The sequence below is a fragment of the Phacochoerus africanus genome, chromosome 1 (genome assembly GCF_016906955.1).
Source record: "Phacochoerus africanus isolate WHEZ1 chromosome 1, ROS_Pafr_v1, whole genome shotgun sequence".
Classification (NCBI taxonomy): Eukaryota; Metazoa; Chordata; class Mammalia; order Artiodactyla; family Suidae; genus Phacochoerus; species Phacochoerus africanus.
In genome coordinates, this window is record NC_062544.1 from 226,922,204 (window position 1) to 226,938,528 (window position 16,325).

The 16,325-nt window shown below is 40.0% G+C and overlaps 1 protein-coding gene across 8 annotated transcripts in view; it reads right to left on the reverse strand.

The window, feature by feature from the left end:
- SIDT1 (SID1 transmembrane family member 1) overlaps positions 1–16,325 on the reverse strand; it is a 96,894-nt gene that overhangs the window by 36,126 nt on the left and 44,443 nt on the right. For 5 of the 8 annotated variants that reach the window (XM_047792243.1, XM_047792235.1, XM_047792253.1 and 2 more), the window contains 6 exons: positions 15,810–15,911; positions 15,148–15,231; positions 12,645–12,732; positions 11,086–11,157; positions 10,574–10,667; positions 2,169–2,212 (listed from right to left, as the gene is read on the reverse strand). In XM_047792243.1, the coding sequence (XP_047648199.1) occupies positions 2,169–2,212; positions 10,574–10,667; positions 11,086–11,157; positions 12,645–12,732; positions 15,148–15,231; positions 15,810–15,911 (484 nt within the window). Of the gene's footprint in view, positions 1–2,168; positions 2,213–10,573; positions 10,668–11,085; positions 11,158–12,644; positions 12,824–15,147; positions 15,232–15,809; positions 15,912–16,325 lie in introns of those variants that run through there. The other 3 variants (XM_047792297.1, XM_047792279.1, XM_047792286.1) reach the window with 3 other exon arrangements.

Consider the following 16,325-nt stretch of genomic DNA (forward strand, 5'->3'; position numbering starts at 1 on the left):
AGATATTTTCAGTTGTCACAGGGAGGGAGTATATTACTGAAGTCTAGTAGCTAGAAGTGAAGGATAGGGTTAAACATCCTAAAGTGCTCAACGCAGATCCCAGCAACAAAGAAATCATTGGGCTGAAATGTCAATCATGTGGAATTTGAGAAACCCTGGTTCTTGGAGAAAGGTGGCCTCATCCTAATTCTTTAAGCAGGCTTGACTGATCTGTAGGTAAACATATTCCTTTGCAGTGACCGGTTTAGCAATAAATGTATGATCCATTCTAGGCCAGTGAAACACAAGAGAATTTCTTTAGGGGCTTCTGAAAAAGTCCTGCCCTCTGGACATTGTCAGGCGAGGGCATGAACCCAACCCACCTCACCATCAGCACTAGGGGCAAAGCAGAGCCAAGGGAACAGCAGGGAAAAGGCCCAGAGCCACTGGACTCAGTCAGTCCTGAAGCTTACCCTTCTGCTCAACTTCTAGGGAGAGGAGACACTCTTTATTGTTTAGGTATATTTGAGATAAACTTTGTTGTTACCTGCAGCCACATGAACCCAACTGATGCATCATGTTTATTTTTGGGGCCACTCATTCATTTCTTCTTGCCATCTGAAGGGTACCTGCAGCTCTTAGCTAATTTTCAGGGCCTTCTTGATCTTGGACAATGATCTGGCTCTGTCCACCAATGCTTCACTGTTCAGGAGACCCTTCTGACTATGAAATTTCCTTTGGTTATCATGGCAAGAATAAAATGACTTCACTCATACAATAAAAAATAACAGACCATCCATTCACAGAGCACCAACGGGACCCAACCAATCAGGCTTTCTAAGTTCACCTAGGCCTAAAATAAGAGCAAAACCTGGAGAGGGAAAAGGATAACAGAGAGAAGACATTTTGTTTTAACAGTTGATGAATAAAATGGAAAGTACCTAGCATTTTAAGGACACTAGAGCAGGTATTCTTTTATATTCTTGTATACTGGTTGTTGAATGTTATTAAAACCAGTTGCCTGGCTGGCTAGAAAAATGGACATGTTGACATTAAGGAAGACAAAAGTCAAAGAAAGGCCAGAGAACTAGCCCCCCAGCTCCTGCCAGGTGGGGTGGGGGGTCACTTTGTGTCTTTAATTTAAATGCGGAAAACACGGAACTCGACATCTGCTGCATGTGACTTAAAAACCAAGTCTCACTTCGTCATTGCTTTTCCAAATGATCACTCTGTGCCAACTAGCTTATAAGCCTGAGTAACTCATGCTGATTTAGGCTTCTCAAAATTAGGACCCTTACAAAAGATACAAACTTCCAGTTATAAACTATAAATAACTACTGGGGATACAATGTACAACATGGTGACTATTGTTAATATTACTGTACTGTATATTGGAAAGTTACTATAAGAATAGATCTTAAAAGTTTTCGACACAAGAAAAAAGTTCTAACTATTCGGGGTGATGGATGTTATTTAGATTTCTTGTGATCATTTTGCAATATACACACATATAGAATCATGTTATACAACCAAAACCTATGCAATGTTACGTGTCAATGATATCTCAATTTAAAAAAAAATGGGGGCATTTTTTTTTAAGATATGATAAAAAGATCAAGCAACTGAACTCCTTTGTTCAAATCCTCAGAATGGAGGAAAGAGCATATAACAATAGTTGAATAATCAATTACTCTGAATTTCCCAAAGTTATACTCTTTTATACTTGCTAGTCTCAAATATTTGTTTTCTAGATCCTTGGGGGGGTTTGGGGAGGAAACCTTCTATCTCAGTTTAGGCAAAGTAAGTTCTGTTTTGGAGTTGACACGATAAGTTCTTAATATTGTTCACAAATCAGCTTTGAGACAAGATAGATATGAACAATTTATGTCCTAGAAAAGATTAAATGTTTCAAAAAGATGAATTGCTGAAAAATGGGCTGCAGGGGACTACAGGGAACATTCTGAACAAAAGCTCTTAGTGAGAGCTCCATACTCGGTAATTATCAGCTATAACAATTGGTTCTCATTAGCTCTGCTATCTGTAGAAAGGCTGTAGATTAGACTACTCTGGGAGAGACAGGAATCAAAAGAGGGTTTGAAAATCAGAAAAGGCACAGAGACAAAAGTACCAAATGGGATGTTGCCACATACTTGACATCATTTTGAATTGAAACCAAGGATTTTTCTTACCATCATTGGAACCAAAGCTTCCATCAATGGATTTTCTCTGAAACCTGCAAACAAGCACATACACATGCTCCTAAGACAGCAAAAACCTCAGCATTTTACATTTGTTCCCTATTGACTTTGTTGCAGATTTGTCTGCTGGGATCTCTTAAAAATGGGCTGCTGGAAGTGCGGAAAAATGGAACTCTGGTACATTCCCGGTGGGACTATAAAGTGGAGTAACCACTTTTTTTTGTTTGTTTTTGGTTTTGCTTTTTAGGGCCACACCCTCGGCATATGGAGGTTCCCAGGCTAGGAGTCAAATAGGAGCTACAGCTGCTAGCCTACACCACAGACACAACAACACCAGATCCGAGCCGCATCTGCGAACTACGTTACAGTTCATGACAATTCTGGATCCTTCACCCACTGAGTGAGGCCAAGATGGAACCTGCAGTCTCATGATTCCTAGTAGGATTCGTTTAGCCACTTTGTAAAACCATTTGGCAGTTCCTTAAAAAGTCAAACCTATAGAGACACATCATGACCCAGCAATTCCATGCCTAGGCACATACATGCAAACGCCAACAAACACAGACACACACATACCTTCATTAATTTTTTTCCATATTCATTTATTTTCAGACAATTCACATGCCATAAAATTCACCCTTTACTGTGCACAATTCAATGAATTTTAGTATGTTCACAAGGTTGTGCAACTATCACTGTTATCTAATTCCATACTTTTTCATCATTCCCCCAAAGAAATCTCAAACCATAGCAGTCATTCTGCATTCTCTACTTCTCCCAGTGCCTGCCAACTACCAATCTACTTTCTGTCTCTATGAATTTGCCTACTCTGGACATTTCATATAAATGGAATTGTATTGTATGTGGTCTTTTTGTCTGGCTTCTTTCACTTAGCATAATGCTTTCAAGGTTCACATATGTGGTAGCATGAATCAATATTTCAGTCTTTTTATGGCATAATAATATTCCATCATACGGGTATACCACATTTAATTTATTCGTTTACACTTGATGTGCATTTTGATTGTTTCCCTTTTTTTGGTGATCATGAGGACCACTCTTATGAACATTTGTGTACAAATTTTTGTGTGGATATATGTATTAAATTCTCTTGGCTATATACCTAGCAAGTGCTGGGTATGAGATAACTGTATTTAACTTTTTTTTTCTTAAACTGTTTTCCATAGCAGCTTTATAGCAGGAATTATTTTACATTCCCACTAGCAATGTAGAAAGTTACAGTTTCTTCACATCATTACCAGCTCTTACTTCCATTTAAAAAAACTTTATTAATGGAGTTCTGGTTGCGGCTCAGTGGTAATGAACTTGACTAGTACCCATGAGGATGCAGGTTCGATCCCTGGCCTCTCTCAGTAGGTTAAGGATCTGGTGTTGCTGTGAGCTGTGGTGTAGGTCACAGACGTGGCTCAGATCTGGCGTGGCTATGGCTATGGCATAGGCCAGCAGCTGGGGCTCTGATTCAACCCCTAGCCTGGGAACTTCCACATGCAGTGGGTGTAGCACTGAAAAAAAAAAAAATAACTTTATTATAGCCATCCTAGTGGATATAAAGTGATATCTCATTATAGTTTTGATTTTCATTTCCATGATGGCTAATCATGTTAAGCATCTTTTCAAATGCTTATTGGGGAGTTTCAGTTGTGGCTTAGTGGTAATGAATCTGGCTAGCAGTCATGAGGATGCGGGTTGGATATCTGGCCTCACTCAGTGGGTTAAGGATCTGGCATTGCTGTGAGCTGTGGTGTATGTCAAGATGTGGCTTGGATCCCAAGTTGCTCTGGCTGTGGTGCAGGCCGCAGCTGCAGCTCTGATTCAACCCCTAGCCCGGGAACTTCTATATGATGCAGGTGCAGCCATAAAAACCAAAAAAGAAAAAAAAAAAAAAAGGAACAAATGCTTACTGGCCATTTATATATTTTCTTTGGAGAAACATCTATTCAATTAAAAAAAAAGTCTGTTTTTAAATGGGGAATCATGGGTTGTAAGAATTCTTTAAATTGTTTGGATACTAGACTCTTAGTGATTTGCAACACATTTTCTTCAATTATGTGTATTGTATTTTCACTTCCTTGATAATGTCCTTTAAAAACACAAAAACTTTAATTTTGATTAAGTCCAATTTACCTATTTTTTTTCCTCTTGTTATTTGTGCTTTTGGTGTCATATCTAAGAAACCATGGCCTAATCCAAGGTCACAAAGATTTATGCCTATGTTTTCTTCCCATGCCTATGTTTTATATATTTGGCTCTTTTATTTAGCTCTTTGTTCTGTTTAGAGTTAATTTTTGTATATGATGTGAGATATGGGTACAACTTCATTCTTTTTCATGCAGATACCCAAGGTGTCTCGACCCCATTTGTTGAAAAAGCATATCCTTATTCCATTGAATTGTCTTGGTACCCTTGTCAAAAATCAGTTGACCATAGCAGTTCCTGTTGTGGCTCAGTGAAAATGAACCCAATAATATCCATGAAGATGTGGCTTCGATCCCTAGCTCTGCTCAGGGTAATGGATCTGGCATTGCTGTGAGCTGTGGTATAGCTTGCAGATGTGGTTCAGATCTGGTGTTGCTGTGGCTGTGGTGTAGACCTGCAGCTGTAGCTCCGATTTGACCCATAGCCTGGGAATTTCCATTTGCCACAGGTGTGGCCCAAAAAGGAAAAAAAAAAATCAATTGTCCATAAATATAAGGGTTTATTTCTGAACTCTCAATTCCATTCCATTGAACTATATATCTTCCCTTATGTCAGTGCCAGAGTTTTGAATATTGTAGCTTTGTAGTTAGCTTTGATATCAGAAAGTGTAAGACCTCAAGCTTTGTTCTTTTTTAAATGATTATTTTTCCTAGTCTGGGTCCCTTGCATTTCCTTATGAATTTTAAGATCAGTTTATCAATTTTTGGAAGAAAGTCAGCTTTGATAGGGATTGTGTTGAATCTGTAGATGAATTAGGGGCATACTGCCATGTTTTTTAGCTTAGAATGCTGCTGTAACAAATTATCACAATCTTAGTGGTTTAGAACAGTACAAATTTATTGCATTGAGATCTAGATGTCAATTGTAAAATGAATCTTATGTGGCTAAAACCAAGATATCAACAGGGGTGTATTCCTTCTGAAGATTCCAGGGGAGAAGCCATTTCTTTATCTGTTCCAATTTCTAGAGGTAGCCTGCATTCCTTCAGTCACGGCCCCTTCCTCCGTCTTCAAATATATTACTCCAACTTCTGCTTGCCTCATCACTCTTCCTCCTGTTTTTGACTCTCTTGCCTCCCTGAGATAAGGACTTTGGGATTACGTTATACCCACATGGATAATTACGGATAATCTTTATAACTTTATCACATCTGCAAAGTTTCTGTTGCCATGTAAAGTAACATATTCACAGGTTCCGAGTATTAGAACGTGGACATCCTTGGGGTGGGGGTCGGGGGACATTATTCTGTTTACTACAACATCTGAACAATATTAAGTCTTCCAATCCATGGACACAGGATATTTTTTTATATATTTAGGTTCTCTTTAATTTCTTTCAAGGATGTTTTGCAGTTTTCAATGCACAAAGTCTTATATGTAATTTGTTAATTTTTTCTTAAGTATTTTATTATTTTTGATGCATTTGTAAATAGGATGGTTTCTTTAATTTCATGTTTGAATTGTGCATTGCTGGTGTATAGAAATATAATTTATTTTTGTATATTGATCTTGTATCCTGCAATCTTGGTAAACTTAGGGTTTCTTTTTGGCGCTGATGAAAATTAGATAATGGTGATGGTTGTGCAACTGTGATTACACTAACGCTACTAATTTTTTTTTTGTCTTTTTTTCTCTTTGTAGGGCCACACCTGCGGCATATGGAGGTTCCCAGGCTAGGGGTCAAATTGGAGATGTTGCTGCCGGCCTGTGTCACAGCCACAGCAACGCCAGATCTGAGCCACATCTGTGACCTACACCACAGCTCACGGTAATGCCGGATCCTTAACCCACCAATTGAGGCCAGGGTCAAACCCCAACCTCAGTGTTCTTAGTTGGAGTCACTTCTGCTGTGCCATGACGGGAACTCCAAAAACTACTAAATTTTAAAAAGGGTAAATTTTAAGGTCTATGAATTATATCAATAAAGCTATTGTTTTAAAAACCAGGTAGGAGTTCCCACTGTGGCATGGCAGGCTAAGGATCTAGCATTGTTGCTGTGGTGGCACAGGTTTGATCCCCAGCCCAGCACAGTGGGTTAAGGACCTGCTGCTGCTGCAGCTGCAGCATAAGTCACAGTTGCGGCTTGGATTTGATCCCTGGCCTGGGAACTTCCATATGCTATGTGTGTAGTCAAAAAAAAAAAAAAAATTTTTTTTTTAAATAAAAGCAAAAAACCAGGTATAGCAAATGGAAATGCCTATCAAAAATTAAAATGTGAATTACCCTTTTCCCCTAAATAAGCCTCCCTTCTGAACGTGAGATTGGAGTGGGGAGAAGAGCGGGGAAGAGTTGGGGGCTCTATGTGTCTGTACTTTGGTACATGTTCTTATTTACTTCCAGACGGGGACCCCAGAAGTTGCACATTCCTGATCCTGGATGTTTGGTGGGAGAACTTCTCCTCATCTCTCTTTTGTTCCTAAACACAGCAAACTCATCTCTGCCTCAGGGCGTTTGCTCTTGTTCTCTGCCTGGGCCACTCTCTCCCCAAATCCCTACATGGCTGGTTCCTTCTTGCCATTCAGGTCTTGGTTCTGAGAGGTCTTCCCGGCTGAACACATCAAATCTAAAGTAACTTCCCCACTCTAATCATTCTCTGTCCCACTACTGTGTTTGTTCTCCCTCATCACTGGCTGAAATTATTTCTTTATTATTTGCTTACTTGCTTAGATTTTTTTCGTTTGTACAATGTTAGCTCTATTTGAGTAGGGATCTAGACCATCTTGTTCACCACTTTATCCCTAACCTTTAGGACAGGCCTGGCACACAGGAAATGATAACTAAATATTTGTTGAGTGAACAAGGCTATATCATTAAGGAGAGTAGTAACAAATGGGTCTGACTGTTCCAGCTGACAAATGAGGCTCTAGTGAAAGGCATTTTTAAAAACAATTTTAGTAATATTAACTAGCAGGAAATTGCATGAACTCATAAAAGATGATGTGTTTGGATTACGTTTGTATTAACAGGCTTTAGCCATATTTGCCCTAGTTTTTGGAGCTGATAAAATTCTTTATTAGTTAAATGATTTACAAAGCTAGGGTGAAGCAGGCACATATCCAGTGAACAAAGGGAAAAATAGGAAATGAGAACTAAGCTAGATTGAGTGCAAAATGGCTGCACCTCATCTTGTACTCAGAACCTTCAATCAAAAGTGGAGTCTAGGGAGTTCCCATTGTGGTGCAGCAGAAATGAATCTGACTAGTATCCATGAGGATGTGGGTTCGATTCCTGGTCTTGCTCAGTGGGTTGGGATCTGGCGTTGCTGTGAGCTGTGGTGTAGGTCACAGATTCAGCTTGTATCCAGTGTTGCTGTGGCTGTGGCTGGCAGCTCTAGCTCTGATTCAACCCAACCCCTAGGCTGGAACTTTCCTATGCCACGAGTGCAGCCCTAAAAAGCAAAAAAAAAAAAAAAAAAAAAAAGTTGTGGAGTCTGTATCTTCCCCTCTCGAATCTGGCCTGGCCTCATTATTGGTTTTGGCCAATAGGAAGAATGGGAATGATATCGTGCCACTTTTGAACCTAAATCTTAAGGAGGCCTTGCATTCTTCTGCTATCTCTCGAGCGGAGATACAATAAACCAGGGCTAGGCTGCTGGATTATGAGAGGCAAAGTGCAGCTGAGGCCGGTCTAGAAAAGCCGGCTCCTCTCTGATCTGCCAGTCGATTTCACTCCATGACTACACCCGGCTGAGATCTCTGAACCCAGTCCCGATTAGCAGAATCATCCAGCTGACCCACAGATTTGTGAGAAAATGTAAATATGTATTGCTGTATGCCATTGGCAGCTTTATGGTTGATTTTTATGCAGCGTTATTGTCGCAATAGATAACTAATACAGGATTCAAGTGAAGGATGAGTAATCAGGATCATGCAGTTTGAATTCACGGTCTGGCAGGGTGACTGAGAGCAAGGAATAGGAGACACATATTTACTGCTTGGCCCAGGGCCTACCATTCATCATGAGGCCTCCATAAATACCTGTTAAATGAATTGGGGCTTGGGGGGGGGGGTTGGGCCGGGAATGGCTTTTAGGGGAGGGAAAACACAGCATAAAAACACACTGGATTCTTAGTTTCCTGAGGGCAGGAGCCATGTCTCTTATCAATGCTCTCATCCTGATCTCATAGCATGTAATGCAAACCCCACATATATTAGTAATAAGGTATAAGGGGCTCAACAAGCACATGACTTTCTGCTCCAAGACTGGCTTTACTTGGTTATGTAGAACATGATGTTTTTTCTGCTTAGGCTAATGAAGGAAGAGTTCTATTAGCATTTCCCCTCAGTCTATTCTCCTATTTAGAATGCCAAGTGGTTCTGATGTCTCCAGATTTTTACTTTCAGTTTTCCTATATTTGGAAAGAATCTATGCCCATGCCAGACTGTAGCAAAATAATCTGGCAGCTAGAGGTTTCAACAGAGTCTTAGACTACAACTTTCAAAAACTGTGCTCGCTTTAGCAGGCTGAATAACAGCTGTAGAGAGATTGACATCCAGTCATGAACTTAATTTTTTGTCTGTTTGTATGTTGATTGTACCTGCTAGCTAATGAAAGAGGTGAAATCCCATTTTATAAAATCTAAAACATCAGTTGTAGACACAGTCTTCTGAAGAGAGGCAGAAGAGATGAACTTCTTTTCCCATGACACGGCGTTCATCTGAGTCGAAATTCACAGCTTTTGGACCCATGGACCCAGTCAAATCCATGCCCGATTTTTGATCAGGTCTCTGGATCAGGACTGCCCTCCCTCACATGCCCTGACTACTCTAGATCCATCTGATCAACTTGCTTAGGAGCCAAGGCTCTGGAGCCAGACTACCTGGGTTTAAATCCCATCTCCTTCATTTACCAGTTGTGAATTCTTGGTCAAATTGCTTAACCTCTCAATGCCTCAGTTTCCTTAACCATCAAATGATGAGAATGCTAGTACTCATTGCAAGGTTTTAGATGAGATAATCTACTTAAAGGTCCCAGCACAGTGCCTGGTGTAGAGCAAGTACTTGTTCAATGTTAGTGATTATGATCTGATAAATTGAGCTGATAATCAGTTAAATGTATACTTTCCAGATATAATATTTGCCTGTAGGCTGATATTTTTGTTTTTAACTTTTTATTTGAAAATAAACTCAAATTTATAGAGAAGCTGTAAGTATAAGAACAGAATATAGAACAGCCATATATCATTATCTAGATTCACCTATTAACATATTACCCCCTTGCTTTACCATTCTCTGTCTCTGGGTGAAGGTTTTGGTGTATTCATATATATGTACATATAAACATTTTTCTGAATTGTTTACAAGTACACTCTTTTCACTGGGGGCGCCAAACTCTTGGGAAGGGAAATGTCCTTGGTCAAATTAGAGTATGATTATCTCCCCACCTCTTTTTTTTCTCTCAAAGAACATTTTACTGTAAAATTGATGCTACAAAGTAAGAAGGCACTTGGTAATGTGGTGTCAATTCATATTTATTTATTGCATTAAGATTTATTTTAAGCATTAATTTTTCTTTTTGCTGGACTGCGTAAAGCTGTTTCTAAAGCTCCATGTTAGGCAGAACTCTCTTCCTGTATTCCACAGGATTTACATGTAGTATTGGGTCTAAAAATACCCAACCTGTCTTTCTGTTAAAGTTTCATTAACTGTGAAAATAACTAGCACTACCAGCACTTTGTGCAGGACATTGATGTAAACACTGCAGTTATACTAGTCTATGAGGTAAATTATCTCATTTTACGGATGAGGAAAGTGAAGCACAGAAAAGTTTAATAATTTGCCCAAGATCACACAGTTAGCAGCCAAAGTAGATTTGAATCCAATCAACATGGCTTTAAAGTCTAATGTGTTAATCTCTAAGCAGAGGCATTCTTGTTTTGGCTCAGTGGAAATGAATCTGACTAGTATCCATGAGGACACAGGTTTGATCCCTGGCCTCTCTCAGTGGGTTAAGGATCCTGCAATACCATGAGCTGTGGTGTAGGTCACAGACGCGGCTTGGATCTGGTGTTGCTGTGGCTGTGGTGTAGGCTGGCAGCTGCAGCTCTGATTCAACCCCTATCCTGGGAACCTCCATATGTTGTGGGTGTGGCCCTAAAAAAAAAAAAAAAAAAAAGACCAAAAAAAATCTCTAAGCAGAGACAGGTGAAGGGGCTGATGTTTCCTGAAACTCTTGACATACCTGATATAATGAACAAATGCAATAAACAGGCATCCCAAGTAGAAGGAGAAGAAGATGAGGAAACTGAGAAGAATGGATTTCACATAAATGGATTCTGAGGGAAGAGAAACAGCTTTGGTCAGGATTCCTTAGGAGAAAAGAGGACCACGCTTGAGACAGGACAGCTTCATGGGCCCATCTGCATCACACCCATTCTTAAGTCCTAAGATAATTCCCATTCAGAGCAGTGAAGCTACTGGAGGTCACCCAGACATGATCCATAAATGGCTGCCTCTCTCAGAGCTGACTTCCTTGGGGAAGCTGGGAAGGGACTTCCCATACACAACTTCATGACTGAGTTCCTTTCCTTCCTACAAGGGACTTAACAAGATGCTTTGATTTCCTCTTTTATTTCTAAGGTAAGTATTAGTTTTCTTATGATGTTTCTCTGGAAAGACAGCATTAGGATTGAATTACATGATCAACTTGCTGACATAGGAATCTCTCCACTGAGTCCTAGCACCATCACTGACCTTTAATGGAAGGTACAATGGTCACTTTAAGGTTCTTTGCACGTTGTAGATTCCAGGTCTGGTTCTCCTTTTCTGATAAAAAAGAACAAGGCACAATGGATCAGATACTAGGTTCCTGGCCTCTCATCTGAACAGTTGTTTAAAAACTGTCCAGAATGAACTCTGGTTGCTGAATTTTCTTTTAGTAAGAACTATATGAAACACCCAACCCCCAGACCTTCAAACCATCTTAATACTCCTTTTGTTTAAAACTTTCAATTTGGCCTTTGCTTGGGTGCATTTTGGTAGCACTAAGTGACACAAATGAGACTGCAGCCTCCCTTCCTGTGTGAAGAAGGCTTGACATTCTCCTGATATCATATGGCTCAACATGCCACAGACATCTGAAGAAACAGCTGCAAAAATAAAGAGCTACTTTTTCTTTTGGTCTGCATTTTTCTAGCCAGTGAGAATTTGTTTTTTCTTATATAGCCATCAAAGGACTTGTAGTTTACTAAGGACATTGGACATTGGCAAAACTCTAGAGCTGTGTAATTAGGAGATGAAAGAATACAAGAGAAGGAAATTCACCTAAATACCAGAGGAATAATGTTATACTCAACAGTAAATGCTGTCTGTATGGATCACATATGGCCCATCAGCTGTCGGGGAGAGAGGGGGGTCCGTGTTTTCAACTGACAGCCTATTCCATTCCCATGGTAGTTGGCGGGTAGTTACCCACCGCCATTTGTACTATGCCCAAGATCTTATATAATGCCTGTCATTGGGATGAGTTTTTCCACTTGCATCCTTACTGTCTTGAAAGTTACAATTTTGGCAGTGGGGATTGAGAACTCTGAATTTTCCCTGTGGAAATAATGACTACTGATAAATAGAAGTGGCTCCATTCCTGCTAGCTACCAAAATGACCTTAGAACGTGGACCTTGAGGAGTTCCCATCGTGGCTCAGTGGTTAACGAATCTGACTGAGAACGATGAGGTTGTGGGTTTGATCCCTGACCTTGCTCAGTGGGTTAGGGATCCAGTGTTGCCGTGAGCTGTGGTGTAGGTCGCAGAGGCAGCTCGGATCTGGCGTTGCTGTGGCTCTGGTGACCGGCAGCTACAGCTCTGATTAGACCCCTAGCCTGGGAACCTCCATGTGCCGTGGGAGCAGCCCCAGAAAAGGCAAAAAGGCAAAGGGCAAAAAAAAAAAGAAAGAAAGTGGGCCTTGATTTGCTGTATAAGGTCATTACTTCATAGTAGCAAATATATGTTGAGTAAAGGGCCAACTGAGTGAACATAGCTCACATGGTCTGAAGGAGTACAAGACTCTGAAAAGATTTAATGCACTGAATGGCATTTTTAGTATCAGTAAGATCTTGAGATCTATTATTTTCTTCCCTTTATTTTTTTTCTCGAGTATGTCTCAGACTGTCTTACCAAGCCACTGCTGATGACCCCCATGCAGTAGGAACTAGAGATGGTCAGAAGAGGCCTGAAGGGGTTGAAATGAGCTTTTAGCTTCCTTTCCATTCCATTAGGTTTTTCTAAGTAGCCAAATATTCCTCACTGTTGCTTACCCTGGATGAAGAAAGATCCTCCACAGGTATAATCTTCAGGCTTTATCACAAACACCACAAAGAACTGCTCACCTGGAAAATCCTTCTTCTGCATAAGACATAAAAATAACAACAAGAAGGGAGAAAGTCCATAATGGTGAGGACAAAAAGAAGAACGAGAAGAAAAGTTAAATTCATTCCTGCTCCCTAATTCCTTAGAAAGGACTTTCACGTTCCCATGACAGACTCTAGATTATCCACAATAAAAAACTTGTCATATCCAAGAAATTATGTAGGTACACTGTTCTGGTTTCAATTTATCTTGGGCCCACTTGAATGCTTAGAACAGTAATAGACCTCATATAAAAAATGTCAACAGGCTATAGTTAATGATTAATATTTGTATGTTAAGTTCTGTAAGAAACAATTTTTAGAGCAGTTTTAGCTTCATTATAGTGTTTTTATTACTTTAAAAATCTAATGATAATTGACTTTCCTTGAAGTCCCACAGTCAGTAGTTAAATAAATAATTTAGGCTAGGGAAGCAAAGACTCAAGATAGGAGACCTGAGTTATAGATGGCTTTGACTTTCTCTAGGTGGGCTTCTCTGTGTCCTGGTTTCTTATCCGTGAATGAAGCGTGAATCTTTAAGGTCCAGTATACTTCTAAAACTCTGACATTTTTAAAAATTATCCTCAAATTTCTGGTATTATGCTTGTTTATTTAGTCTTTTAAGGGTCATACCCCTGGCATATGGAGGTTCCCAGGATAGGTGTCTAATCGGAGCTGTAGCCACCAACCTGTGCCACAGCCACAGGAATGCCAAATCTGAGCCGTGTTTGTGACCTACACCACAACTCACGCATCCTTAACCCACTGAGCAAGGTCAGGGATCTAACCTGCATCCGCATGTATGCTAGTCAGATTTGTTCCGCTTAGCTACAATGGGAACTCCTTATATTATGTTTAACCCACTGAGAAAATGGCCTAAGACTGAATCAGGTGTCCAAAAGAGAGGTAATAATTTATTGCCAAACACATCCAAATTAAAAATGTACTGATATACTTTGTATTTCATTGATTTAGTGTCTAGATGATATAAAAGCTGAGTTTCCTACTTTTTCTTTTTTGTCCTTTTAAATTTGGGACCACGTAATGCTGAGGTGCTAAGTAAATAATAAATAATAATTTAAAAAAGCAGATATGAGATAACAAATTGAGGCATTAGAAAATTAAAACCTGACGAAAAGATGTTTTCAGGTCTGATACCTAAATTATAATTAACCTTTCCTCATTCATGACTTGCTGTTCAATAAATAGTTTCTCCTTGCTTAGAGAACCCATCAAATTGCTCAGATACCTCAAGTAAGTAACACTCTAAAGGTAGGGATGGAATCTCTTTGAAAATATACTGACATGACGTGGATGTACTTTTGCCATAAAGTGACCTTTGAAATCATTATTCAATTATAATACCCGAAGGGCAAACTACTGCACAAATGTGATTCATATTCCTTTGAACCTATGCATTCTGTCCAAAATTAAAGTTGTCTTTTGGTTACTGTTACAAATTATTAGACTATTTTTTAACTGAAGTTTAGTTTTTCAAAAAGTTAATTAATTGATAATTAATTTTTCTTTTGGGGCTGCCCCCACAGCATGTGGAGCTCCCACTCAAGGCATGAGACCCGAGCCACTGTTGCGACCTATGGCAATGTGGGATCCTTAACCCCCTGTGCCAGGTGGGGATCAAACCTGCCTCTCAGCACTGCAGGGACAGTGCCAATCCCATTGTGCCACAGCAGAAACTCCTAATTGAAGTACATTTGATTTACAATATTGTTTTGGTGTATTTAACTGCTTTAAATGGATCACATAAACTTTACTGCACACTGGCAATCCCCCGTTGAGTAGATTGGAATCTTTTGCCCTTACCTCTCTAAGCAATCTACAGATACACGTCCTGCTGCATCACAGGTTCCCAAGATGCCCTAAGGGGAGTGGGGCACCTGGAGAAGCGGCATTGTTCACCATTACCTAGGCTTTGAGTTAAAGTGTAGCAATCCTTGTTTCAAATCATTCAGAAAGGAAAGTGATTTGGAGTTCATGTTGTGGCTCGGTAGGTTAAGAACCCAACACCATGTCTGTGAGGATGTGAGTTCAATCCCTGGCCTTGCTTAGTAGGTTAAGGATCCAGTGTTGCCACAATCTGTGGTGTAGGTCGCCACAGCTGTGGCAACGCCAGAGATCGAACCTGCAACCTCATGGTTCCTAGTTGGATTCATTAACCACTGAGCCATGACGGAAACTCCAGCGCCAGATTCTTAACCAATTGCGCCAGGCTAGGGATCAAACCCGCACGGCCACAGAGACAACGCTGGCTTCTTAACCTGCTGTATCACAGAGGAAACTCCTCTCTTAGGTTTTTTTAAGTTCAGAAGCAAACCCCACTGGACCAGTAGGTAACTTGCTTATAAACTGTGCATTGTCATTGGCATTAATGACCACAGAGGCGATGTCTCACCTGTAAAGTGATGGCAGCTTTCTTGGTCATGGACTGATAGACACCGTTAAATTCCACATTGTGGTCGAGATCATACACTGGGCACTGCAACGTGCATGAAGGATAAAAAGGAAAGCATCACTAACGTCACACTATACATACTGCACATACCGGATCACAGAGCACAGGGTCTTTACTGAGCCAGAAATCATGAAAAGTTTTCCCCAGAAGAGTCATAAGATAGTCCTCCTAAAACTTGGTGCCTTGTCCTCGGAAGTCAAGGTCACCACATAGCAAAGAGAACTTTAAAAATTATCTTAAAGTGTATCATACCTTTCCCACTTTTTATTAACACCTTACAAGAGAGAAAGGGCCAGATGACACAACAAAAAATTTAAAAACATAGAACAAACAGTAGGTTTCCATTTTTCTTGTGGAGCCCACAACCTATCTTAATCCTCCCTCCCTCCCTTCCTCTGTTTATTTTGGTGAGTTTTCTTATCTCCCCAGATCAGTAATCTACAACTTAGACTGCCTACTTATGTGTACAAGATACTGTTGGTTTGTTTTTTAAATTGAGCAGTTTTATCCTGTAAAAGGATGACGTGGTACTCACCCTCCTCTCTCTTTTATCCTGGGACAACATAATGCAATCGAAAGGTTGACAAGTTATTGAGACTCACCATGATATTCTGGACTGAAACAACAGAACATGGATAAGCCTTTTCAGACACGACTTTAATGATAACTGAGTCCACATCTTCAGGGAATTTGTATAGAAAATACTGCATATAAGAAAAAGAGAGATGGGATTTGTCAATGTTAAGAAATGTTAACAATCATGAACTCAAACTATTTTCACATGAATAAGACAGTTTCCTCTAATATTAGGTGCAAAGTTCAGATGTAAATCTCAGTAAGCCTCCATGAGTTCTGCCAGCCCTTCATCTCCTGAATACTGAGCAGGAGCTCTGTGCAGGGCTCAGAACCTAGGAATCAATCCAGCAGTGAACAAGATGAAGGAGCCATTTCCTTCCAATATCACCATAGCAATTTTTAATGGTATTTCTTTCTCAACTAAACTTTACTACATTTCATTTCTATTTAGATTTCTTCTTTGGATTAGAGATATGTGAAATGTAACAGGAGATAAGGTTTGCCTCAGTGTGGTCATTTTGAAACAGGAAGCTCCACCATGA